The sequence below is a fragment of the Symphalangus syndactylus genome, chromosome 5, assembly GCF_028878055.3.
Source record: "Symphalangus syndactylus isolate Jambi chromosome 5, NHGRI_mSymSyn1-v2.1_pri, whole genome shotgun sequence".
NCBI lineage: Eukaryota > Metazoa > Chordata > Mammalia > Primates > Hylobatidae > Symphalangus > Symphalangus syndactylus.
In genome coordinates, this window is record NC_072427.2 from 37,172,347 (window position 1) to 37,199,343 (window position 26,997).

A 26,997-nucleotide genomic window follows, 5' to 3' on the forward strand; every position below is an offset into this window, starting at 1 on the left:
TCTTAAAAAGTCTGATCCCTACCTCATATCTTAATAGATTTTAGTATTCTTTTCTTTGTAGAGGTAAACCTCAACTCTAGATGGATTAAAACAAATTAGTAGAATCTAAATTAATTGTATTTCTATTTTTCAATCAAAATTGCCTTATGTCACTTTGTTCTATAGCTCCTCATTCCATTATTTGTCTTTAAGGCATTTATTTTTTTTTCCTTCACAGCCATATTTTAATACTAAAAGTAAGAGCTTACAGCTCTGGTTTTCTTGCTGATGAATGCTAAACAAATTTCCCTCATTGCTACTTCAAAACTGTCTTTAATAAATATGTTTAAGAAACCGATTCACAAAATTTCTAGAGATTTCCAAACAAGTGTGCAAGTAATTTTTTTTTTTTTTTGAGATGGAGTTTCACTCTTGTTGCCCAGGCTGGAGTGAAATGGTGCAATCTTGGCACATGGCAACCTCTGCCTCCCGGGTTCAAGTAATTCTCCCGCCTCTGCCTCCCAAGTAGCTGGGATTATAGGCACGTGCCACCAAGCCCGGCTTTTTAAATTTTTTTGTATTTTTGTAGAGACGGCATTTCACCATGTTGGCCAGGCTGGTCTCGAACTCCTGACTTCAGGTGATCCACCCGCCTTGGCCTCCCAGAGTGCTGGGATTACAGGCGTGAGCCACCATACCTGGCCTTTTTTTTTTTTTTTTGAGATGGAGTCTTGCTCTGTCGCCCTGGCTGGAGTGCAATGACGCGATCTCTGCTCACTGCAAGCTCTGCCTCCCAGGTTCACGCCATTCTCCTGCCTCAGCCTCCCAAGTAGCTGGGACTTCAGGCGTGCACCACCTCACCCAGCTAATTTTTTGTATTTTTAGTAGAGACAGGGTTTCACCATGTTAGCCAGGATGGTCTCGATCTCCTGACCTCGTGATCCGCCCACCTCGGCCTCCCAAAGTGCTGGGATTACAGGCATGAGCCACTGCGCCTGGCCTTTTTTTTTTTTTTTTAATGAGACAGTATCTGGCTATGTTGCCCAGGCTGGAGTGCTGAGGCGTGATCTCTGCTCACTGCAATCTCCACCTCCCAGGCTCAAGGGATCCTCCCACCTCAGCCTCTGGAGTAGCTGGGACCACAGGTGCACGCCACCATGCCAGGCTAATTTTTGTTTTCATTTTTGGTAAAGATGGGGTTTCACCATGTTGCCCAGGCTGGTCTCGAACTCCTGAGCTCAAGCTATCTGCCTGCAGCTTCCCAAAGTGCTGGCATTACAGGCATGAGCCACCGCACCCGAGCCTTTTTTCCCTTTTTTAAAAGAAACCAACCATCTTTAAGCGGTTTTTAAGATTTTTACTGTTTTTTGTTTTTAGAGAAACAGGTCTTGCTATGTTGTCCGAGCTGTTCTTGAACTCTTGGGCTCAAGTGATCCTTTCACTTCAGCCTCGCAAGTAGCTGGGCCTACAGGGGAACATCACCATGCCTGACTTATTAACTTTAAAAGTCACATATATAACTGTTTTCATCCAACAGTGCTTTTTCTCCATGATCAACCCATTGATAAGGTAACTATCCAATCATTAAAAAAAATTCTTTTTCTAAATTATCCAATACTTTATTAAGCAAAAGAAAATAAGGAATATTTAACTTTTTAGATCCCAGGCTTCAACATTATTTGCTATTCAATAAAAATAAATAAAATGTAGTGGTTTTCACATTTGTTACCACAGGTTTCAAAAGAATAATCTACATTCCTAAAAACTATTTACATATACAAACAAAAAAGAACATAATTCAGCTGGAGTTTTTCCATGTCATTGTCTTTGGGGTCCAAGCAGCAGAACCATGATGTAGGTAAGAGAGTACTATGGCCGATTGCCAGTGATGTGATTCAAGCTCAAGAACTGAAAGTTGAGCTGTGGGTATATTAGCTTGACTCATAAAAAGGATGCTAACCAAAGGGTCTCCATCTTTAGAGACCAAACAAGGGCAAATGTGCTACTGGTGCAAAAGTAATTGTGGTTTTGCCTTTTTTTAACAAAACGGTAATTACTTTTGCACCAACCTAATAAAATGGCAATAGTAACGATATGGTTATTTGTAAAACAGTACTCTCCTACACATTTCAAAAGAGCCTAAGGACACTCATTGTTCATGTCTTTGAGAACAAAATAGGCTGCTCATTTATTTGGAATGGTTCTTGATGGAGGATATTCTGGAAGGCGGGAAGATCTTTCCTTCCTTGGCCATCTATCTCTCTAGGGGGTCAAACTTTGAAGTGTATCTCATTTATTCTTCTCAGCGTGACTCAACCCTAGTTTCAGAGGTTAGAGACTCTACATCTTTCAAACACAATTCCTATTGTAGAATTACTTAGTAGATAGGAACTCTTACCTGTTCCCAACTCCGTTTCAAAATTCAGCCAAGATTCTTTGATATGGGATTTCTTTCTATATTTTCTGAAATGCAGTGCCACTTAGAACACTTATTTACTACTATAATATACAATAAAATGTAATTAAAAAAACAACTTTGTAAAATATGTAAGAGCAGTGTTTTTTTTTTTGATATTTGGTCATGTGTGGGGTAAATACAGCTCAGCTTTGGCTGAGCTATATTCCTTTTTTAATAATAAGGAAGTAAAATCATATATTTTCTTACAAATAGATCTATTTGTAAAAGCAAAAGAAAATTTATTTCAAGTATGTAAGGAAAGCGGAAATTATTCAATTGGTTATACATATACTTTTGGCTATTTCAATTTCTGTAACGACCGACATCCAGTGAAGCCTTCTTTCAATTTTCTAACATTAAAAGTCATCAAAATGTATAAAGGTAAGATGCTTCTAAAAACAACGGTCACATTTAATGTTTCGATTTAGTAATCAATCATGATTTTTTCAATTCTAATTTTAATTTGTTTCTGTACTTTCTCTTTAATGGGGGAGGGGGTGGGCTTCTAAGTCCTCCTCTTGAGTCTTTGTACAATAAAGTGAGCTATTTGCTTCTATTTAGCAGAGCTGGATGGGGCACATCTCTGCATTTGATTGGTTGGTTTTTAAGGGATTACTCCTCTGGAAAGACACTGTCTCATATTGCATTGCTAGCAGCATGGTCTTAACTGTGGTTAAACTTTTAAATTGAAGATGAACATTTACCATCAAAGAGAACACAAACTTCAGGACTCCTATGTTACACAGATCATACACACCATATTGACCTGTTTTGATGAGAGTTCTGTTTGAATACAACCCTAAACACCATATCCAGAAATAACAACTGTCTCAATGGCATAAATAGGTAATTTGGGGTTCCTCATGTATTACAAAGAAGCCAATAAAACTTAGAATAAATTCCAGCTATACAAATAGGCTTCAATAAGATTAACAAAATCTGAGGATGACAGGCAAGTCAACAAGTTAAATAAATTATACTATTTATACCCAGATGAAATAAAACAATGACTTCTAACTTTTATGTTGCATTTCCCACCTACTCAGAGTAAATATCAGACTTCAAATTCCATTTATCAGTTTATCTGAAATAATATACCGAGCAAAATCCTTAGTTGCAGGGCTTTACACTTGCAATCCATCGGGTTGCAATATTAAAGTTACTACAGCTTCTTCCCCAGTGTAAGCATTCTATGTGTTTTATTTACATTGTCACTTTTTATTTCCTCCTCAACTTCATATGTCTAAGAATGAAACTATATTGCTATTATATAACAGTATTTTAACTTTGCAACATACATACTGGTTTATCTCTCCTTTGAACTCATGTTCCTGAAAAATAAACACAATGTATCCAGAAAAACTACTTTGAGGTGTGTGGGGAAGAGTGCAGACATGTAGAAACAAACACTAAAATACAGTCTTGTGGAAAGGTAAGGATGTATCTGTCCTTGTTGACAACAATCCCCGTGGTTAACAGCCACAGGCAGCCAACTTAGTGCCGTAAGTCGGTAACCCAGTGGGCATCAGGGCTTTAAGGTCTCTTAAAACTTAATGTGATTCAAAAATACCCAAGGCAAGCACGCCGAAAAACCTGGAGAAAGTGCTCCAGTTAGAGCCTCCTTGGCAACCCAAACCGAACCAAATGACTCAGGTGGACGATTAGAATAAACCGTGCGCCATTCTCTTTCACTAGGTCTATAAAGCCCATAAATTATGTTTGGTCCAGAAAACCAGGAGTTATGAGCACATTCCTTTTCCACCTTTTAATATCCTATATATCCAGCAACAGTTCTTAATCCATGGTCTTCATTCATTTATTGCCTAAACAAGATCTTGGGTGTCTCTTGGTGATCACTTCTTCCAAGCTGACCTAATATGACAGCAAACTGAAAAGCCTCTTCGTGGGAAGGGTCGAGACCGCGCGGTAAGTCATCCAAAAGTGGAAACATCTTGCTTTTACTGACTTATGTATACGAGGGTGGCGATGGCGGCGGCCTGACGGGGACGAGGCCGGAGGGGAAGGGGCGCGCGGGCTGGGCAGCCGCGGCGGGGGTGACAGGAGCAGCCACGCTCCCCAGCTCAAGCCGCCGGACCCGGGACCCGACAAGCCCCTCCCTGCATTGCACCCTGACCCCTCTCCTCCTTCCAGGCCTTTCATCTGCCCTCCCGCTGGGCAGCCCGCGGTCCCCGGACCTCAAGCCGCCCGCCTCCTTCCGCAACCCCGTCGCGCCGCCCCGCGAAGCCCTCGGCCGGGCGGGGACCCCGACCCGACCCCTCCGGCCGCGCCCCTCCCCCTCGCAGAACGCACCTGCGGCCCCGCCCCCGGCCGAACGCTGAGGCGGCGGCTGGCTGGCACGGCCGGGTGGCTCGGCCCTCGAAGCACAGTCACCTTCCCTTCCCCCGCCATTCCGCCCACCCCCCTCACTCAGCCACAGAGCAGCCGCCGCGCTCCTCAGCCGCCCCGAAATCTAAAGGGGTCCGTCTCCGGCACCACAACCAAATGGCCGAGCCTCCCTGGCCGGCTGCGCAGCCCGCCCATTGGTCCCTTCCCCCCACGCCGCCGCTGCCATTGGCTGTTGCCCGGAGACCCTCGCCAGCGATTGGCTCGGGCCGCTGCCGCTCGTCCGCGGGGCCGCAGATCCCGCCTCCACGGCGATCAGGTTAGTGTGCGCCGCGGGTGCTGGGGGCTCGAGAACCGAGCGGAGCTGGTTGAGCCTTCAAAGTCCTAAAACGCGCGGCCGTGGGTTCGGGGTTTATTGATTGAATTCCGCCGGCGCGGGAGCCTCTGCAGAGAGAGAGCGCGAGAGATGGAGATGGGCAGACGGATTCATTTAGAGCTGCGGAACAGGACGCCCTCTGATGTGAGCATTTGCCAAAAATATCTCTGTCGGTCCATTCTCCTACTTTGTGTGTGTGTGTGTGTGTGCGCGCTGGGGGGAGGCACTTTTTTTGGGGGGGGCGCCCGGGAGGTGCGGGTTTGGGGGTCGGACTGCAAGCGAATTGGCAAGGCTGGGGGGTTGCAATGCCATCCGAGCATGTTCCGGCTGCCGCCGCCGCTGCCCTTGGTGTGTGACTACCTGTGCGTGTGCTCCCGCGTGTGCGAGTGTGGGTGCGAGAGTGTGCGTGCGAGTGTGCACCCATCGGGGGCCGGCGGGCGCACGCGTTTGGGTCGGAGAGAATGAGGCGAAATCACCCTCGGAGATCGCTGCTCCCGTGACTCCGTCTGGGGGGAAGATTAACGAGGGAGGAGGAGGAGAGGGGCTGCCTCCTGGATTTAACAACAAAAAAGGGGGTTTTACATTTTATAAATGTATCCCCCCTTCCGCCCCCCTCCCGCGCCTCCCCCCTCCCTTTCTCTCGCTCGCTCGCTCGCACACACAATAAGTTTGGGGCTTCGCGAGTCCGGTTTAGTTTCTGATAAATGTGGGCCGAGGCCCCCGGGGAGAGCGCGTGGGGAGGGGGCTGCAGCGGAGTTGGGAATGGCTGGAGTTTAAAGTGCGTCTTCATTTCTTTGCAGTGATGAGGCGAGAGACGGGGGAGCCATATTTGTAACTTTGTAGTGTTCGTGAACGCGCCCTTTCTCTCCCTCCCTCCCTTTCTCTGCCTCCCTTCCTCTCCTCCTCTTTCTCCCTCACTCTTTCCACCCCACCTTCGGGCCAGATGCTGATGTTTCTTCCTTTCCTTCCGAAGGGAGGATAAATTAGAAGGAGGGGGAGGGATTTTCGAACGTGCTAAGGCACAGATAATCCCCGCGCCTCCCTGCCTCCAGCGATCGCTGGTGCAAGTTGCCCAAAGGCTACGTCCCGGTGCCCCCTCGCCCCAGCTTCTTCCGGCTTCCCCAAGATGCCAGCCTTTGGGCCCTGGTGCCCCCCAGCTCAAACCCCCGGCCCGTCTTTCTCAGGGCTGGGCTCGTCGGCAGCCATTCGGCGCCTGCTTAATAAATGGGCACGGGAAACTTTGTCAGGACGCGAGCTGCCCTGAGCTAGCGCCTGTGGTGGGTACTGGCTGGGTCCACGTTTATGCGGGCATGGCAAACACGCAGCTCTAGGATGGGAGTTTGCCCGCTAGCCGCCGTTATTGATTGGGCAGCGGCGGGAGCACGGCCGGAGGAAACTTACACGGGTGGGAATCGCGAAGCTCGAGCGAAAGCCTACCCCTGAGGAGGGGGAAGGTGAGGGTGGGTGACTAGAACGCTGGTTTTTATTTCTGCCTCCTTCTCGCTTTCAAACCTGTTTTCGGCGAGTTGGCGGCTCTGGGGCGGAGACCCCGGCCAACTCCCCTCCTGGCCCCTCGGGGGGACCGGGGACGCGCTGGCGGGAGGACGCCCCCAGTCTCGGTGGCCCGAGCTCCACGGAGTTGGGAGTTTGGGCAGCACCGTGCGCTGGCCTGTCGCCCCTCTAGCCCGTTAAACCCGAATCCCGGCGAAGGCAGGCCTCGCTTCCTCTTTTCCCCAGTTCCTCCCCCAAACCTGAGTGAGACTTTTGAAAACGATCCTTTTTGTCTACCCCCTCCCCGCCTTAACGCAGCTGTGGACTGGAGACGTGCGAGTGCCTTATGGCGCGCAGGGCGGGGAGAGGGCGGCCGCGGGAGAGGAGGGGGCGCCGCCGGTGGAGGCCGGAGTTTCCGCGCACTATTTGCCGGCGGTTTACCTCTCTCCGGCCGCTTTCGTCCCGGCCGGGACACGGCGCCTAGCGTTTGGGGGTTGGGTGTGGTGATGGGGGAGGGGGCCGGGGCCGCCGTCTTCCCGCGTACTTTCCGGAAGCCCCCTGCGCTGAGGGGGAAGGGCGCCAAGCGCGGGGCCGGGGTCGCCGGGGGTGGGTGCGGGGGTGCGGCTGGCCTGGCGAACCCGACCAACGCTGCCGGCCCCCCGGGAGCGAGCAGGAAAGCGGGTCGAACCGGCTCTTTAAACTTCCCCGAGTGTGTGTGTGTGTGTGTTGGGGAGGGGAGCGCACCGCGCCGTACTGGGAGCGATTTCTCACGCTTCGCCCCCTCGCCTCCCAGCCTCGCGGCCCACACGCCTGCCCCCTGCCTGGAGGCGGGGTGGGGCGCGGGTGGCGGAGGAGGGGGCACTTTCTGCACATTTGCGGGGGAGGGGGAGAAAGCTAGCGAAAGAGGGACAAAAGGGGTGGGGGAGGAGGAACTGTATTTTTTTAAACGTTTTTAAGACAAATGGCTCCCGGAGCGCGTCCCCTGCGCCCCTCCCCGCCGCGCTGTCCCCGGGCCCCCCACACACCCACCTTCGGCACCTCTCCCAACTGGGCTCCGGGAGCTGGTGGCCATGCCGCGACGCCGAAATAGGACGAGCAGCCATGTTTCCCGGGGCTCGCGCCGCACGCCCCGCCCCTCCTCCCCGGCGCGGGGCGCGGGGCTCGGAATGCGGGCTCCGGGCTCCATGGGGCGCGGGCAGGCGGGCGGCGGGGGTGCAGTACGCGCGGGGCCGGCCTTATGGCTTTCTAGGCTGGTTTCGAGTTCCAGGTGTTTTATTTATTTTTATTTATTTTTTTAACGGCTAAGCCCACCCGGGGCTGATCCTGAAGGGCGCCGAGGTGTTACTGGGGGGCGGGAGCCACCGCCAGGGCCCTGCGCGCCAGTGGCACGACTGCCGGGCGCCGGGCTGCCATTTTGTCACCGTGGCTGTTGTCGCTGTGGGGGGCGGGGGGAGCGGAGTCTTGCGCCATCACCCCGACGGCCTCCAGCGCGGAGGAGGCAGGGGGAGCCGGCTTTGGGGACCCCCAGTTGTGCTATGAGCCCCGATGGGGGTTTCCGCCCCGCGCCAACGGCCTGAGGCTGTGCTGGAGCGTCACGGCGGCCGCGGCGCCGGGAGGACGACGATCCTCTGTGCAAGTGCCCCCCCCCCCACGCGCTCCCTGCCTCCCCCGCCCTCCTCTCCGGGGTTTCGCCGCTCCTCCTGCAGGCGCTCAGACGTAGTTAAATGTGGCCTTAAGGACTAACCGATCGCTCTGGTGTTTGCTCTTTCGGCGGAAGTGATAGAGTAAGGGGAACATTAAACATGAGGTTCTTTTGGGGGGGGTGAGGGGTGTCGCGCACGCGACACTAGTGGCCCTGACTGAAGCCAAGGACAGCAGCCTGTTCCCCGGGAGGGAAGAGTTGTCGATCCGTTGGGGAAACGCCCTCCCGGGCTGGGCTCTCCGGGAAGGTAGGTCGAGCTCCGTGTTTCAGGTGGATGTTGCAGTGCCCAGCAGGCTAGGGGAACCCTCCTCCGCGGTCTTAACCTGCTCCTTCCCCCTTTTATTTTTGCCTGGGGGAAGGCAGCTACAATAGTAATGAGATCCTAAAGCGAAAGAGAGGGATGAAGGTTTGCTTTTGAAAAAAGTAAACCGCCTTTCTCTGGATGTTGACTTAGGAGCCAGGCAATTCGTCGCGTCGGGTCCTCCGATGCTGGCGTCTCTGAGAATTTAAAAAAGCCGATATAGGTGCTGGTTAAGCACCTCACGAGCTGAACTCTGGTATCTGTGCAGAGACTAACTTTCATGGCAGCGTCCAGCAGAGGCTGCCTTGGAAGCCAGCTTTTACTTTGACCTTTGGAATACATCGCATGATGTTTTCCAGGCTGACTTACTGCCTAATTGGGTTCAAGTAGCATGATATTAACTACAGTTTATGCAAGCCAACCAGGAACTCGCAGGCAGAGAATTGAGCCTGAGTTCCCCTGTGGTCATAGTCAGTTGAGTTCTGCTGCTGATAGTGTCGAGTCTGGGGGGCTCCATGATGAAGATGGGCTTAGGAATTACACAGACCTGGGTTTGAATTCCCCCTGCCACAAGGAGGTAGGATACATTTACCTGCCCTTGTGATCTTGGGTTGGTGAGCTTAACCTATCTTTTTGAAGCTTGGTTTCTTCACCTGTAAAATGGAATAATACCATTTAATCAGTAAATGATGACAAAACTGGTTTGATATGGCCCTCAGTATATGCTGTCTATATGACAGTGTTAGTCGCGGAGACATATCAGGGTGCTTCCAGGCATTACTTTGAGCTCCTCCATGGTTTAGGATAATAACAATATTAGCTAATGCTTACATAGCAACCACGCTGTGTCTGGCACATTTCTTAAGTGGATTACATGTACCAACTAATTTAGTCCCCACAACAGCACTATGAGGTAGGTATTATTATCATCATCATTGTGCATATGGAAATTGAGGCATACAGGGGTTATCATGTGACCAGTGAGTGGCAGAACCAGGATTCAAACTCAGCCAGTCTGCATACTCAACCTCTACACTGTACTGCCTCCTTTGAAACACCCTTTTTTCTTAAGATACTATAAGGAAGAGCTTTTTCTTCTCCAGCTTTGGAGTGGTGCCACCTTAGAAATAGAAAATGAGTTTTCTGTTATTGAAAACATAATAGAAAATGAGTTTTCTATTATTGAAGATGCTGAAATGAAGAGTGGATAGCATCCTGGTTGAAGATATTAGAGGGCCAGGAGGTTCAGGACCAGGGGCTCTGGATTATCATTTTATGAGGCCATGCACTGAGTTTGCTTTAGCACATCACAGTGGGTTAGGTTGAAGTGGATCTGGCCTTTAAGGTGCTAGGGGACACATTTTGAGTAAGGAGAAGACAAGCAGGAGCTGCTCAGGCAGTCTGCATCTTCAGCTAAAAAAACTCAACATAATTGGCATGTCTTTAGTATCTGGGACATAGTATACTCATAGCACCTCATGGATCATCTCACTTAATCATCCCAGCAACTCTTTAAGGGTAGGCCAAGCAGTGCAATGCCATCCCTGTTGTGAGGATGAATCATCTGATTTTTGGAGAGGTTGAGCAACTGGTGTGGCACAGCCGGGTTCTCGCACTGCCAAACCACAGGCCCCTTTGGTGGACAGAGATTCCGAGCAGTGGATAGTCCATTGGGTCCATGGCCCATTACCAGAATCACGCAAGAGGCATGTAAAATGCAGATTCCTGGGCTCCACCCCAATTACAGGAGTACCACAGCGATCACCAAACTATAACTGAGCTCCCAATTTTTGTACAGTCATGAGCTAAGAATTATTTGTACATATAAACGTTGCAGTCAATTTGATGGTATGGAACACTCTTTGAATCCCAATGACATGAAATGTTATTCCCCCAAAAAATAAGAAATCCACTTGTCTTGTTAGCAGATCTCATTACAAAAAAAAATTGTACTCAGTATATTCTGAACTTTATCAACAAAAGAATTGTGGAAATGTGTTAGATTTTTCTCGTTATAAAAGTCCTTGCCGGGCGCGGTGGCTCACACCTGTAATCCCAGCACTTTGGGAGGCAGAGGCGGGCGGATCACGAGGTCAGGAGATCGAGACCATCCTGGCTAACACAGTGAAACCCCGTCTCTACTAAAAATACAAAAAATTAGCCGGGCGAGGTGGCGGGCGCCTGTAGTCCCAGCTACTCGGGAGGCTGAGGCAGGAGAATGGTGTGAACCCCGGGGGGGCGGAGCCTGCAGTGAGCCGAGATCACGCCACTGCACTCCAGTCTGGGCGACAGCGAGACTCTGTCTCAAAAAAAAAAAAAAAAAAAAAAAGTCCTTATGTAGTGTTCTTAATTTTGGCTCTTGATAAAGTTTACTATCTGCACCCTTTGCAGAAGAGGTTTGCTGAAAAGGTGGTTCAGTAGATTGGAGGGTGGGCCCCTGGGATCTGGTTTTTGCTTTGTTTAAGCAAATGGCAAGCCATATATTTGGGTGATACTCTCGGGGTCTTTTTAAGTCCTTTTATGTGTTCTGTGCCCTTTAAGTAATTGGCACCTAGTGGAAATCAGCCTCAACCCAGGAACCTCCATAGGAAGAGAAAGTATCCTTGTAACTGGTTTAGTATGAAGCACTTCTCGTCTAGAGTACTGTATAGCCAACCGAAATTCTTCGTTGTGTACTCAGAGCATGTCAAAGCCTTCTGTGTGTCTTGTAGTTGAATGGTCACTCTTAGGTTCTAGATGCCATCTCAGAGATAGAAAGAACTTGGGGTTGGAACAGTTAGAGCTTTGAGGCTTGAACCAAAGGTGTGCCAGCTGTGCACCCAGTGGCTGACATCAGCCTTTCAGAGCCCAGATCTTTGAAAATGACAGATAATCCTGGAATTTCTAGTTTTTGGCCTGCTGCTTTTCTACCACGCATGTTTCCTGGGGAATGAACCAGCAGCACAGTGGCTTTGAGTTTCAGAAGTTTTTCCCTCTAGCATCTTGTGCCTGAGCTAATGAACGGAAGGAATGGTTATAAAATTGGCCAGGTCAAGGGAAGGAGGAGATAAATTCAAGAGGACAAATCCTAGTCCCCGTAACAGCAGCCTGTGTTGTGACAGCAAACCACAGCCCCAGTTCCCTCTCTCGTGCTGCTGCTGCACCACCAGCCTCTCAAGGTGGCTTACTCTAGAATTACACAGTTGGCCATCTTTCTTTTTTTTTTTCTTTCCCTGTAGCAGTATGAGATTTGTTTCCTTTTTTATTTATTTATTTTATAATTTTTGTAGAGATGGGGTTTTGCCATGTTGCCCAGGCTGGTCTCAAACTCCTGGACTCAAGTGATCTGCCCACCTTGGCTTCCCAAAGCGCTGGGATTACAGGTGTGAGCCAGCGTGACTGGCCCCCTTCTTCAATACCATTGGAAAGACATCTGCTTGAGCTTTCAGAGCTGGCCATCCCAGAGCTTGGGTCCAAATTAATTACATCACATTGCAATAAAAAACTTCCTGGAAATTGTGTAGGATACTCTTCAGACATCTCATGCCTTCTCTATTTTGGTGCAGTCACTTAGGAAAGGAGCAGGGAGCTTGTTGGTGATTGGGCCCTGGCCCAGTGAACGTGGCCCAATTGTCTGTCCTGAATTCTAACTTAGTTTAAGAGGAGGCTCATAGCTCTGGTGTCTAGAGAGGCATTCCTTTAGAAATGTTTGCCACCAGCATCTCTCCTCTTTGTTTTGGCAGTCCATCCCTTGCTCTAGCTAGTTCTCTGGTCTCCTAGGAACTACCCTCTCCCAGTCCCCCAGCACTACTGCCTTCAAGCAGAGAAACATGGACCTGACTCTGAATCTTCTATTGCTTTGAAATAGAATTATACAACAAATGATAAATACCCACCAATGATGTTTTCATTAAAGAGATGGAGTCTGGCAGGGACAGAGATTTGTGAAGGCATCTGTTATTCAGAACTTCTCATGTAATAAAATTTGTGGAAACTAGATGAGCAAAGCACCATGGCCCTGAGCCACCTTCTCAGACATGGAAGCAGCCTCCTTGTCTAGAACTAGTTGTCCTGATGATGTACAGACTCTAAAGAAGATAAAAGTCCCTTTATTCTACCACACCAAGCCCTGTCCTGGGCCTGCTGGGCCACACCCTGCAACCCAGTGCTTTCTCTCAGATTTATTTTGTTTTAGCTCCACAGCTGTCCCCTGAATTCATTCAGCTACTGTTTCCTTTACCAAAACTTGCTCCAGGCAGCAGATCTAAAAGACCAGCTTACTTACTACTCCACTATTATTTACTCTAGTGTGGATTAAAGTCAGCGCTGTTTTTCCCAGAGGTATTTACATTTGGAGATTCTGGTTTGGTGAGGAAATTACCAGAGAACTATTAAAGACTTGGATGCTCTCCTCAGCTTTGCTATTAACTAAGTTGGACAAGTTGTTTAGCTTCTTTGAGCCTCTGTTTTCTCCATTCTAAAATTCTAAAATGGGAGTGTTGAATTAGATCAGTGGCTTTCGAACTTTCTGCTCCTAATAGTAAGAAATACATTTTATACCACTACCCAGTATGTACCCGGTATGTTCCTGTGTTTTGTGAAAAACCGACACCATGCTCCTCCCTTACTACATGTAAAATACTTTTATTCATTAAAAAGAAAACTGACTGGCTTGGACCTACAAATTAGTTTCATTATTTGTTAATGTTTGAAAGCCATTAAAAGATGAATATTAAGGTTTCTTTGTACTCAATACTTGTAGTTTGGTTTGGGGGAATGAGAGGATGCCCTTGGTAACTTTGTGAGGCCTCTCCACTGAGGGTCAATCATGACTTCTGTTTTAAACCAGTCCATCCCATCTTCTCCAGCTGCTCTCCTTATGTCTTGCTCCTCTCCCCTCCAACCTTCTCAGCATAAGGACTCAATCCTAGGCTCCTACCCCAGATGGGTGCCTTCCAACATTCCTGGTGCCGGTGGCCCCCCATCAGGCATGTTCCCCCAGCCCCTTCTCCACACTCTTGTCACCCAGGGCCCCATCCTTCAGTGCATTGCACACTTTGCATGCTGGGTCAGGGAAGATTGTGGAGAGAGGACAGTGCACCTGGTTTCCCCCCATAGACTGCGTGGGGGTATGTCCTCCCTCCCCTACTTCCAACTGTGGCACTTGGGCACGCCCCTCTCAGCGCACCTTCCCTTTTTGTCTCTGCAAAATGAGGTTGTAATAGTGCCTGCCACACTGTCTGGCACACAGTAAGTTCTCAAGAAATGTGAGCTGTTGTTGCCATTAGAACACCATAGCTAAAATACCGTAACTGGCATTCACTAAAAAAAAAAACAAAATAAAACTTAGGGCCAGGTGCAGTGGCTCACACCTGTACTTCCAGCACTTTGGGAGGCCAAGATGGGCAGATCACCTGAGGCCGGGAGTTCAAGAACAGCCTGGCCTTGTCTCTACTAAAAATACAAAAAAACAAAACAAAACAAAACAAATCAGCCGGGTGTGGTGGCGGGTGCCTGTAATTCCAGCTACTCTGGAAGCTGAGGTAGGAGAATCGCTTGAACCTGGGAGATGGAGGTTGCAGTGTGAGCCGATATCGTGCCACTGCACTCCAGCCTGGGCAACAAGAGCGAAACTTGGTCTCAAAAAAACCCAACTTACGTTATTCACAGACACATTACATACGAAAGTGACATTTCTTTCAATGGGAAAAGAGGTTTAGAAGCTAGAGATTCAAACTTACCAGAAGTTACTTTTTCCCGCTAGGAATTCACAACAGTCCTGACATTGGACTCTAGGTAGTTTCTACTGAGGGTAAGTGCCTGGTCCCTCTTCTGGGCAACTCTTTTTCTTACTGCCCTCAGCAACTATTTCAGGCCTCCCCACCCCTTCCCTCCCAGCCAGGACGTCCTCTTCACAGAAAATGGAAACCTCCTGGTTTCTTAAGCAGTTGTGAGGCTGAACCTGCCTTAATCCCTCCCAGTTCAGTGGTCTTCTTGTCTTGTCCACCCCTCCCTCAGTTCTCTTGTTCCTCCTGGGCACCTAGCCACTCCTGTCCTTTGGATTCTTCTCCAGCTAGGGATGCTTCTCCCATCTTAAAGCAAAGACTCTCATTGATCCTGTGTTGCGCTGTAGTTACTGCCCATCCCACTCTTCTCCCTGCTCCCTAAACTTTCTGAATTGTCTGACTATCTTCTCCATCCTGTCACCTCTCTTACTCCACCCCATGAAGTCTGGTTTGCTTCCCGAACAGTGCTGAGAATCCCAACAGCCTTCATTTCTTATCTTGCATGATGTCTCAGTGGCGGGATTCAGCATTCTTTTTTTTTTTTCCAGACAGAGTCTCGCTCTGTGGCCCAGGTGGGAGTGCGCAGTGGCGTGATCTCAGCTCACTGCAACCTCCACCTCCTGGGTTCAAGCGATTCTCGTGCCTCAGCCTCCCGAGTAGCTGGGATTACAGGTGCCCACCACCACGCCCAGATAATTTTTTTATTTTTAGTAGAGAAGGGGTTTCACCATGTTGGCTAGGCTGGTCTCGAACTCCTGACCTCAAGTGATCCGCCTGCCTTGGCCTCTCAAAGTGCTGGGATTACAGGCGTGAGCCACTGCGCCCGGCCGGGATTCAGCATTCTTGACTTTATGATAGATGTTCCCCCCTTGGCTCTCCCTTTCTCTGGTATATCTTCTACGGCTCTAGTCACTCCTCTATTTCTGGTGTCCTGTTGCTCTCCTGTTTAGCCATGAAGTACTGACTTATTCAAACTTGGGCGCTGGGCATTCTTATCCTGTATTCCCTCCAATTGGAAATTTGTCCTCCCTCACTGACAGCTGCAGGTACTGCGTGCTGCTCTCTGAGGTTTCAAGTTTACCGCTTGAGTAAGCTCGAGACTCACCTGATGTCTCCACCTGGGTGCTCCAAAAGTGCCCTACTCTTAAGTCCAAAGGGAACCCGTGTCCTCTGTCCGTTGCCCCCCACTGCCCACACACACACACTCATGATCCCCTTTCCATCCATCATCATCACAAGTCTTGTCTGTTTAAAACATGCTCTGTTGCTTGCCACTGATCTCCCTGTATCATAGTCTAGTCTTCTTGAAGCCATGCTGTGACCTTCGACTAGAATGATTTTATCAAAACACACATGTAACCATGTCACCCCATACTTAAAATTCACCATTGTTCCTAGGATAAAGTCCCAAATCTTTAATAAGACCAACAAGGTGCTGCATGGTCTGGCCACTTCCCATCATCTGTTCCCTTGCCCCACTCTCTCTGGGCCTCCCTGGCTGCCTCTCACTCCTGCAGACCTGCACCACACTGAGATTGCCACTGTATCCAGTTAGCATCTAGTCATCTTTACTGTCTCCAGCCTCCTCCCTCAGGTTTAGATCTAGTTCTTTTGCCAGAAAACTCTTACAGAACTTTTCCCTCGGAGTGCTTCAGTTTGTAACTACATATTCCAGATTATGAGTGTTTAATTAGCATCTCTGTCCCCTTGCCTAGTGGGTGCACTACACGATTTGAGGGACTTGCTTTTGCTCATCATTGTGGTCTTCAGAGCTCTACACTGTGCCTGGCACATGGTAAGCATTCTAGAAGTACTGATGGAGTGAAGGATCTGCGGTACTTACACTTTCTTGTCACTTTCATCACCTACCGGTTGGTACATCAAGCACAAAGTCACTGAAAGGAAGCACACACCTTCACATCCGCACCCCCACCCCCGCTGGTGTGAGTTTCTGATGGAGTTGCCTCTGGGTGGGTGATGCATAAGTCTCAGGTTGCTGGTCATCACGTTTTTCTCATTATCACATCCCTTATCAGTAAACAATTTGAACCTGAGCCCCCCAGTATGTCTACCTTGCAGTTATGGATTATTCACATTCACTACCTATAAATATGTGCATTATAAAATGTAACGCCAAAAATATAAATTAAAAAGGATACGTTTAAAAATCTAAAAAGTCCTGAAATTCTTGCATCCCAGTGGATTGTCTTGGGCAGTCCACATAAAAGACTACTGTTCTAATTAATTGCTTGTTTTATTTTAAATTCAGTTACTAAAGTTCACTCTGTAAAAGAAATGCTCATACCTTCCCAGACACTGCTTGTTAAGATCTCTCCAGCCCCAGTGTGTGATGAGTAGGGGTGGGGGACATTCACAGTCCCCCTTTAATATAATAAGCTAGCTTGCCCGAGATCCTTCGTGAATCGAGGCTCCACTGCCGTGTGTCAGCTTGGTGCTCTTCATTTAGGCTGTGTGGACAGATCCACGCAAGTCCCCTCCAGTCACCCCTGGGTTCCCACAGAGGTAAACCTCCAGGTTCTCTCTGCCCGTGTCCTGAGAGGCCAAGAAGCAGCTACAATAAGGATTCCATCAGCCATAGATCAGGGTGGGTGGGAAGGTGGCTTTCTCCTAGTTATCTTGGCGTGGGGAACAAGTGAGAGGCAGGATTGTGGGCTGGAAGGGCAGAGACAGAGGTGCACAGTGAAGCTTGAAAGAGAGAGGCCCGCAGAGTCTCTTTGCTGAGAGATTTCAGCAAAGTTGTGCTGGGACTCTGCAGCCAGCAGCGCCCAGTGCTAGGTTTCTGAATTCTGCTGCCTCCTGTAGAATTCGTGAGAACTATGTGTGTATGCATGTGTGTGTGCAGGGGGTGATAGGGTGGAGGCAAGGGCCTGTCATTCTAAATTTAGAGGAATTACTTTCAGATTTCTTCAGGGACCATGCATCTGGAGGAGGGACACATCTTCACTTTATGTAACCAACTCTCACTTTAGCCATTGGCTTCATGGGCAGGCCTAAGTGGTGTAACTGAATGGACAGGTGAGGAGAGTCCACTGACATGGCCTGTGTGCCCAGCATCCAGAGTGAGACAGGGAGCTGTATAAATGCTATGTAAGTATTTTTGTAGCAAATTTAATTTCTTGAATCCAGTCCTTGTATCCTGGGCTGGGTAGGGGAGAAGAGCGTGTTTATAGAGGATGGTGGTGCCTGGCTCCTGTGGTGGAGCTGGGGTGATGGAGCATAGCACATACACTGCAGGGAAGAAGGTGTGTGGTTAGTAAAGCAGATTTCAACCCCAGCTGTGGATCAGAACTGCCAGGGGAGCATCTGAAGCAATACCCAGGCTCTGCCTGAACTGAGTCAGTCTCTGAGGGTGGTGCCCCAGTCTGTGTATTTTTAGAAAGCTCTAAAGGGGACTCTAAAGCACCGTTGGGAACCACCCCATGGAGCAGGGTGCAGAGCTTCACAGCAGGTAGGAAGAAGTAACTAAGTGGAAACTAGAGGAAAATGAAACAGAGAAACCTCCTGGTTGCAGGATTTAATCTGCTGGGGTACAGGGATCCGCTCCTTGACCTGCCCCCCACATCCCCACCACCATGGGATTGTTCACACAACCACATTCTGCTCATCACACTTGGAATTTTTCATTTACATGTATCAGGATGCTGCTCCTGGGAGTGTCAAGTGGGCATTACTGATCAAGACTGGACTCGGCCCATCCTTCATGTCCAGCTCTTGAGAGGCCGTGGACCTTTTGTAAAAGGGCGGGGGCCTAGGCGCAGACCCAGGCAATCAGGTACAGTGGGCAGTAGTGCTTGAGAACTGCTGAGCCTGAGGATGTTGGCAGGTCACCTCATTGAGCCTCAGTTGCCACATCTGTGAAATGGTGAATAATCTGCTTCCCAGAGCTTGTTAGGACCGAAAGAAATATTGTTTATGCCAGCTATGTGTTGTAGATGGACCCTGAAGGTTAAATTCTACCCGTCAGGGCTTGAATGAGCTGTTTGGTCAGCGGTGGGGGTGGGGTGGAGTCAGCCCCTCTCCAGAAGGTGCTTGCTGGGGTGGGAGCAAGTCTGAGAAGAGCTGTCTCAGCCTGCCCCAGGAGGAGGCCTCGCCTGGAGCTGTTGAAGCAGTGGAGAGGAGGGGCAGGGAGGCTCTGGGCAAAGGAGAGACTCCCCCCAGTTTTTTGTGGAGGTGAGGCAGGAGGGATACCAGCCAAGCTGCAGGCATCCCCTGCCCCCAGGCCTCTTCTGGGGTGGGGGCTTTTGCCCTGGCTCACCTTTTCTGTAGCAGTTGTTCTGTGACCCTAGCCTTCTTGCCTCTAAACTCCCCTTCTGGCTGCAGAACTCTGGGCCAGCCTCTCCCACTCCTTTATCTTTCGTTCATACAGCTCCTGAGAGGTCTCCTTTTCTGGGAAGCCCTCCTCAACTCACTGGAAGAAAGGCAGCAAATTGTGTCCACCCAGGTGACATAAAGGTAAAAGTTCTGGGGACTTCCAGGGCACGCAGCAGCGTTCGCCTCTCAGCCAAGTCCAATAGCACTCGCTTAGGTGTGCATCTGTGGCTTTCTCTCTGTCTGGTCAGTGCTCCTTTATATGTCCATACCCCCTGCCAGAGGGCAGCATTGAGGGTGTACAGAGCCCAGTGTGACTCTCCTGCAGCTGGGGACATAGAAGAGCTCTGTGATGATGGCAGATGTGGTTCTCCAGCATCTTGCCTGGCTGCCAGTGGGAGTAGCCTGTCTGTTCTGGCACAGGGGCCTATTCCATATGGAGGGCCAGGAACTGGCCTTCACAGCCACCCAGGCATTCCTTCCACTTCTGCACGTCTTCCTTTCTCCATGAAGATTTGGGTGTACCCTGGTTGTGGCCTCTGAAGACTGGGCAGGCATGTACTTTGTGAAGCTTTCAGCTGTCTCTGGTAGGCCTGATGAAGCCTATCTGCAGAGGTTGGCCTGAAGCCATAATGAGCAGTTCTGTTCTTTTTAGCCCTTGTCTAGTTTATGGCTCTGTTGCAGACATGCCTTTCTGTGTCTTGGTTAAAAGTCCTGGTGTGTCTGTGCATTTAGGTGTGGTCTGTGAGTCTGGGAAAGCTTCTCCTAGAGGAGAGCCCTCCAGGGTTGCTCTTTGGGGTGGGAGTAGTGGGAGCAGAAATGGAATGCTGACTGCCCTCTTAAAGCCAAAAGGGTACTTCATTCAGGGCAGGCAGTTGGCATGTGTAGGCATTCAGGAGTCTTCCTTCAGTTCCAGCGGCCAGTGTGGTCATCATCAGGAGCGGCAAGGTTGGATGTGGGAGTGAGAATGTGCCTCTGAGATTGACCAGTGGCCATACACTCCAGCAAGATGTGGATCTTGGTCTGAGAGGCGCCCACTGTACCAGAAACCAGACTTGTATCGAGCAAATGGCTTATTAGCCCCAGGAGGCTTATTACTGCCACAAATGTGCCTGATGGTGAGCAGCACTTGGCCACTACTGTCTGATGTTAACCAGAGTTATGGGGGTGGTTTCTGCAAATACACAATACTGTGGAGGGGTTATGTGGCTTACCCAGAGGTGCCCAGATAGCAAGTGAAGGTGCAAGATTGGAATCCCTGTCTTTCTGGTTGACCCTTGGCTTGGCTAACTCATTCATTCATTCATTCATTCCACACACGTTGATGAATGCCGACTCTGTACTGGGTTCTGTTCTAGGAACTAGACAGACACATCACCTATGCTGCTCTTGTGGGGCTTCTGTTCCGCTGGGGGAGACAGTCAGTAGTAAGCCATCAAGCAAAGGCATGGCTGCTGGTGTTATGAGTGCCACGAAGACCCATAAAGCTGTGTTAAAGGAGATGGGTGGTCCAGGAAGGCCTCTCTGAGGAGGTGGCATTTGAGCACTCAAGTGCCTTACACTGGGCTTCTGACCCCATGAGCTGGAACTTAGGATATCGGATCTAGAAGTACCTCTGGAAGTCCTCTTCCCAATAAACAAGCTAAGGCCCAGTGAGCTTAAGGTGTGAATTCATGGAGCGATTCATGGGAAAGATGAAATTATACCCAAGAAGGACAAGTGTAATAGCTGGCCACTGCTCTGCTCACACCAGCCTTGGGCTCTAGCCCTCTGCCTTTTCATCCCAGAATGTGTTTTATTATCCTCAAGACTCAGCCCTTTGAAAGATTTAGACTTCCAAATTGCATTCATTAAAAATAATAAATTTATTTTCTCGTGGCTGGGTGTGGGGAGGGGGTAGAAGTTTTAAACACATTTGTAACGGTTGATCAGCCCTCCAGGTAAGGCAAAGGCTGACTACCTGGAGCTGGTGTTTTTCCTGCCTAGGCAGAGACACTGCCCAATTTTATACCACCAGCTGCTGTCACTGTCTTGTCAGAGTGGAATTTCCATTGGTGTTTCTGAAATAGCAGTGTTTCTTGGAGGACCCCCATTAGTAATTTCTGGAATCCATCTGGACCTGGTTTAGGGGGTTAGATGCTTTTGAATGGAGGCTGGACAGACCCTACCGATGCCTCCAACCAGAGATGGTGAAGCAGGACTCAGAGGGCCCCCAGGGTTTATTTTAGGGAGAGAGAAGCCCACAGTTAAATCAGAGGTCACAAATACATCAGCAGACCCCACCTCTCCCAAGGACCAGGCTGAGCCATAATTGGCCAATAGTTTCATCTAGAAGCAGGCATCCTACATCAATTTGAAAGGAGCTTCTGGTTGAAGTAAGACTTTATTAATTAGCCTGTTAGGAAAACAGTTTCCCAGTATTATGAGGGCTGGATAATTTCATGCCTAATGTTTTTCTTGGAGCTTCTAAAAGGAAGACATGGCCACGTGCAGTGGCTCACGCCTGCAATCTCAGCATGTTGGGAGGTTGAGGCAGGTGGATCATGAGGCCAGGAGATCGAGACCATCCTGGCCAACATGGTGAAACCCCATCTCTACAAAAAGACAAAAATTAACTGGGTGTGGTGGTGGGCGCCTGTAATCCCAGCTACTCAGGAGGCTGAGGCAGCAGAATCAGTGGAACCCGGGAGTCAGAGGTTGCAGTGAACCGAGATTGCGCGACTACACTCCAGCCTGGCCACAGAGCGAGACTCCATCTCAGAAAACAAGGGAAGACACTAGATTTTCATTTTTGTACTAAATAGAAAAAGTAATATCTTTTTTAAAATGTATTTTGTTTGTTTTTAACTGTTTGTTCATCCCAATGTGCCAGGCACCATATTTACTGTTTAATCTATACAGAAATGTTGCTGGATGAATGGAATTATGCTCACTGTGCCAATGAGGGAACCAAGAAAGGTTAAGTAATCAACCTAAGGTCAGGTAGTACTGAGGAGCTGTGCTTGGATGCAAAACCAGGTCATCTAACCTGGAATCTTAGCTTTGACTCCCCAGCCTTCTCCCGGCAACTTTGGTGATAATATGGAAATACCCTAGACTCTTGACTTGACTTTACTTTCTCTTGAAATCTGCTACATTTATTTTCCTGCGAAAGTGAAATAGATTATGCCAAAAGTTCTGATTTTTAAAAATGTTTTATTGTGGGCCGGGTGCAGCGGCTCACGCCTGTAATCCAGGACTTTGGGAGGCCGAGGTGGGCGGATCATGAGGTCAGGAGATCAAGACCATCCCGGCCAACATGGTGAAACCCCATGTCTACTAAAAATACAAAAATTAACTGGGCTTGGTGGCACACGCCTGTAATCCCAGCTACTCAGGAGGCTGAGGCAGGAGAATTCCTTGAACCTGGGAGGCGGAGGTTGCAGTGAGCCAAGGTTATGCCACTGCACTCCAGCCTGGCAACAGAGCAAGACTCCGTCTCAAAAAAAAAAAAAGTTTGTGAAATAGAGCACATAAAACCAAACAATATGTGTGGGATTTAATGATTTTTGTCCTATTTTTTTTTTCTATTTATTATTTAATACTTTCAGGGATATCCTAGTAAAAGCGACTTTCCATGTGCCTGCCTGTGCCTTTCTGTGCCAGGGTCTTAAGAAATGTGTCTGGGTTTCCCCTGTGGCTCTGACACTCCATCAAACACCAGGGCTTGTGCATGCAGGTGAGAAGCATACCCAGGTGCCTCAGAGGTACCGAAGAGGGTCTGGAATGTGGGAGAAAGGCAAATGGCTTTCCAATAAAAGTAGGCTAAGACATAATTAGGGGCTTAAGTGCTGCTTTAAAAAATAAGTAGCAGTGTATTCCAGACTCCCCTAAGAAAAGAGAATTGCTCATTGTGGAACAGGCATGGCAATGCAGTGCCTTTGCCTGGAACACCTTGCTGCTGCCATCACTAAGACCCGTTCTGGGATAAGAGGAGGCTTACCCCTTATTGAGTATCTACCATGAGCTTTGTGTGGTCCTTGCTTGCTAGGTACTTGGCAAGCATTATCTTTTTGACCTTTTAAAACACCTCTGAGGTGTAGGTATGGCCACCCATTTCCTGACAGAGATTGGCCTACAAAGGTCAGATGGCTTCCAGGGCACACTGAGTGGCCCTTGTGTGTTGGAATGTTCCCTTCTGTTTGTCCCTCCCAGGCTGGACACTTTGGGAGCAGAAGTCAAAGACACCTTTATCATTTACCCTCAGCACCTGGTGTAGTGCCTGGGATTTAGTAGTTCTGAGGAGCGTGTATTGAATGAATGGAGGTTAAGTAACTTAGACATTAGATAACAGGACTCTGGGCTGGGCACAATGGCTCACGTCTGTAATTCCAGCACTTTGGGAGGCCAAGGTGGGTGGATCACCTGAGGTCAGGAGTGCAAGACCAGCCTGACCAACATGGTGAAGCCCCATCTCTACCAAAAATATAAACTATTAGCCAGGCATGATGGCACATACCTGTAATCCCAGCTACTTGGGAGGCCAAGGCAGGAGAATCACTTGAAGCTGGGAGGTGGAAGTTGCACTGAGCTGAGATGGCGTCACTGCACTCCAGCCTGGGCGACAAGAAGAAAATTCCGTCTCAAATAAATAAGATAATAGGACTCTGAGGCTCTATGACTGCCACCCTGTAGGTCAGAAATGGGATCTGATTCCAGCTCTTATCAATAAGCTAGGTGAATGCAAACTGACATGCCCAAGTTTATTGATATTGCAAAATTATTTATTATGCAAAAGATTGGAAGCAACCCAGATACTCATCAATAAGAGACTGGTTAAGAAAAATGATGACACATTATGTAGTTGCAAATAAGAAACGAAGAGGGTTTTTATGTGCTCTATTACACAAACTCCATGAAAAAAAGGCAAGGCAATGATTAGTATAGTATGGTAGATTTTTAATAAAAGAGAGAAGAAATAAGATTCTGAATTTGCTTGTATGTGTGTGAATGTTCTAGAGAGATGCTTAGCAGGTGGTATAGTTGACTGGGCAGACAGAGGATAAGATAGGAGGGAGAGTTAACTGTATATCTTATATATTTTGGTTTTAAAACCATGAGAATGAATGTGTTAGTCAAAAAATTGAAAAGGGAAAAAAAAGAGGTGACCTTGAACCAGCGATTCCACTGACCTGTGCGTTAGCCTCCCTATCTGTATGGTGAGGCAGCTGGACCAGATTGAGACTCCTTAGTCTGAAGTGGAATGTTGTGAATATTGTATTTCTCAGACTTTCATGGATTTTTCCAGGAGATCCTGACCTTGTGCGAGGGTAGTCTGCAGTCCCTTCCATTGGTGGCCTGGCCTGGCCCTCTCAGGATGTTTGAGAAAGGTTGGGGGCCACAGAGAGCAAGGAGCCTTCCCCAGAGGAGTCAGGCCTTGTTCCTGTCCCCATTCCTCAGAGTTCATCCTCTGAGCACACACCTCTGGTGTGACTCAGTTGGTTCTTCCTCCAAAGTGAAGGATTACAGTGAAGAGAGACTGTTCTGGAGCATTCTGGCAAAGTGCTACAGTTTAATAGGAAGGAAAAAAATGGCAGAACATTTTCCGGGTTATTTTTAATGCTTTTCAGTTCTGCAAACATTTATTGAAAGCTAAGTGCAAGGTAGTGTGGGGGAATCAGTTGCATAATACCTCACCTCTGTTTTCTGGGGTGCAAAGTCTTGGGTAAGAAACATGCTTATAAAATTTATCATAGTGACCTCTAGGACAGCCTGGCTTATCCATGATCTCATTGGGTCCCATGGAGACAGGTGGGATTGGTAGGGATTCATCCCATTTTACAGGTGAAGAAACTGAGTCTCAGTGAAGTCTTGCCCAAAGCCACACAGTTTGTAAGCAGTAAAGCCTGGAACCAAGCCAGATTTTCCGACTACTTCTCATGTGTCCAAACCCCCATAATCAAAACATTCTCCCATAGGAGATGTCCGGGGTGTAGATTAGGCCCATTTCTACCTGGAAACATGGGGCAAGCACAGTCCTGATTAAAGCTTCTTCTCCTTCACTTTTTTCCTTTGCCTTTTTTTTTTCTTCTTCCTTTAAGGCAGAGCAAGGTAACTCTTAGGCTTATGGCCAGATCTCAGGTCTTAACTACTTTCCTGTGGTCTGAGCAATTCTTGTTGCATTGCCTGTGAAACCCACTATCCTATCACCAGTTGCATGCAGAATGTCCCCTGTGGGTAAAGGTGTGTAACCAATAGCAGCCTTCTCTCCACCCCAATCTCATGCTGCCACCTCCTTTCCTTCCCTTCCACAAATTCTCTCCTACCCACCTGGCTTCCTAGCTGTTCCCCAATAGGGCCAAGCATGCCACCCACTCAGGGTCTTTGCCTTGGCTGTTCCTTCTTTCTGTCTGGAAGGCCCTTCCTAGTTGTTGACTTGGCCTTACGCCTCTGCTGAAAGCTCACTTTGGATAGGCCTTCCTGGTTACCCTTTCTAAAGTAGTGTCCCTTGTCACTATTGCTTTTCTGTCCTTTTCTTTTTTTTTTTGAGACGGAGTCTCACTCTGTCGCCGAGGCTGGAGTGCAGTGGTGCGATCTCGGCTCACTGCAAGCTCTGCCCCCCTGGTTCACGCCATTCTCCTGCCTCAGCCTCCCGAGTAGCTGGGACTACAGGCGCCGGCCACCACACCTGGCTAATTTTTTGTATTTTTAGTAGAATCGGGGTTTCACCGTGTTAGCCAGAATGGTCTTGATCTCCTGACCTCATGATCTGCCTGCCTCGGCTTCCCAAAGTGCTGGTATTACAGGCGTGAGCCACCGCGCCCGGTGCTTTTCTGTCCTTTTTTTTTTCTTTGCAGCATTCATACACATTATATACATGTGTATATATTTATTGGTTTATTCTTTGGCTCCCCTACTAGAATGTAGATCTGTGAGACAGGCACCTAGTTTTGTTTATCACGGTATCTCTAACGCCTAGCATAGTACCTGGCATGGCGTGTAGTAAATACTCTGTACGGACTGTTGAATGATTGTATCAGTGCTGCGTCCTAAGGCAAGTAATGCTTAAGAAGAAAGAATCAAATCATAGCATTTTAAGAGAGGAAAAGACTCAGAGCCCTCTTTGCAGGGCTTTATCATACAATATTATTAATTCATCTAATAAGCATCCAGCACTCTTTATGTATGAAGCTCTTTGCCCACAGTCACTTACAGCCTTCTGATTCATACAGGGACAGGAAGCTCCCAAATTTTCAGAACAGCCCCTTATTTTGCAAGACAGCCATAATGATCTAGAGGCCTTCTTACAAAGTACACTGGGGAGAAAGCTGTCTCTTTATGATTCCTGCACTCTGATCTTAGTTCTTGAACCACTGGAAAACACAATAAACGCACATGACATTCCTTCAAATAAGTGGAGAGGGATAGTGATCATGGTCTCCCCTACCCTCAAGCCTAAACATCACTAGTTCCTTCAATTGTTCTTCTAGTATCCCAGTTTTCAGATGCTTTCCTACTCTGGTTGCCTTCCTCAAATTTGTTCTTCAAATTTTGGAATTTCAGGTCTAGTCCTGTCAGTGCAGAGTGTTTTGGGACACTGACCAAGGAGCCCTGGTCCATCCCACGTGTTCCTATCAGCACAGCCTTCGATGGCTCATCTGTATTGGCTGCCATGGTAGAAGCCTCCTTCATGAGCCTCTGATGAAGACTAAAATCATTAAGTTCCTTTTTACATTGTCTCGAGTCATGTGGACCCTCCCTGACTTTCTTCATAGTTTTTTGGTTTGGGGTTTGTTTTTGTTTTTTAGCATTTTGAGATTAAAGCAGCCATAGACTTGTGAACAACAATGAACTCAACCTGCACCCTTTTTAAAAAACAACAAGTGTAGGTAAAGTTCTACCACCAAACCCAGATGAAGAGGATGGAACTCTGGAAGTTCAGCAATACCTGCCAAGCCTCTAACTCCTTTCTTCCCTCGTCGTGTCTTTCTGTGTCTGTGTCTGTCTCTCCCTCTCCCCTTCCTTCCAGCAGCCCCTCAGTTCCCCATAGCTTCCTTGCTTTCCCTCATTCCATTTCTTGTATTAATCCTCCTTCCAATTAGAAATATGGAGTTAACATATACTGCTAGCATTTCTTGCACTTGCATCACTAATATTTTTTGCCATACATGTGTCATTTACAGATTTAAGGAAGCTGCACATTTCACACTTGTCTAAGGGAGAAATGACTAATGTTAAATTGCTTCTTATGTGTAGCCCCTGGCTAATTTGTTT

The 26,997-nt window shown here is 48.3% G+C and overlaps 1 protein-coding gene across 2 annotated transcripts in view; it reads left to right on the top strand.

Moving 5' to 3' along the window:
* The first annotated feature begins 4,756 nt into the window (after nt 1-4,756).
* The window catches only part of ANP32A (acidic nuclear phosphoprotein 32 family member A), a 42,334-nt gene continuing 20,093 nt past the window's right edge, over nt 4,757-26,997 (top strand). Inside the window, exon 1 of one of the 2 annotated variants that reach the window (XM_055277983.2) lies at nt 4,757-5,300. In XM_055277983.2, the coding sequence (XP_055133958.1) occupies nt 5,247-5,300 (54 nt within the window). In that variant the 5' untranslated portion in view covers nt 4,757-5,246. The remainder of the gene's footprint in view (nt 5,301-26,997) is intronic. The other variant, XM_063640180.1, reaches the window with a different exon arrangement.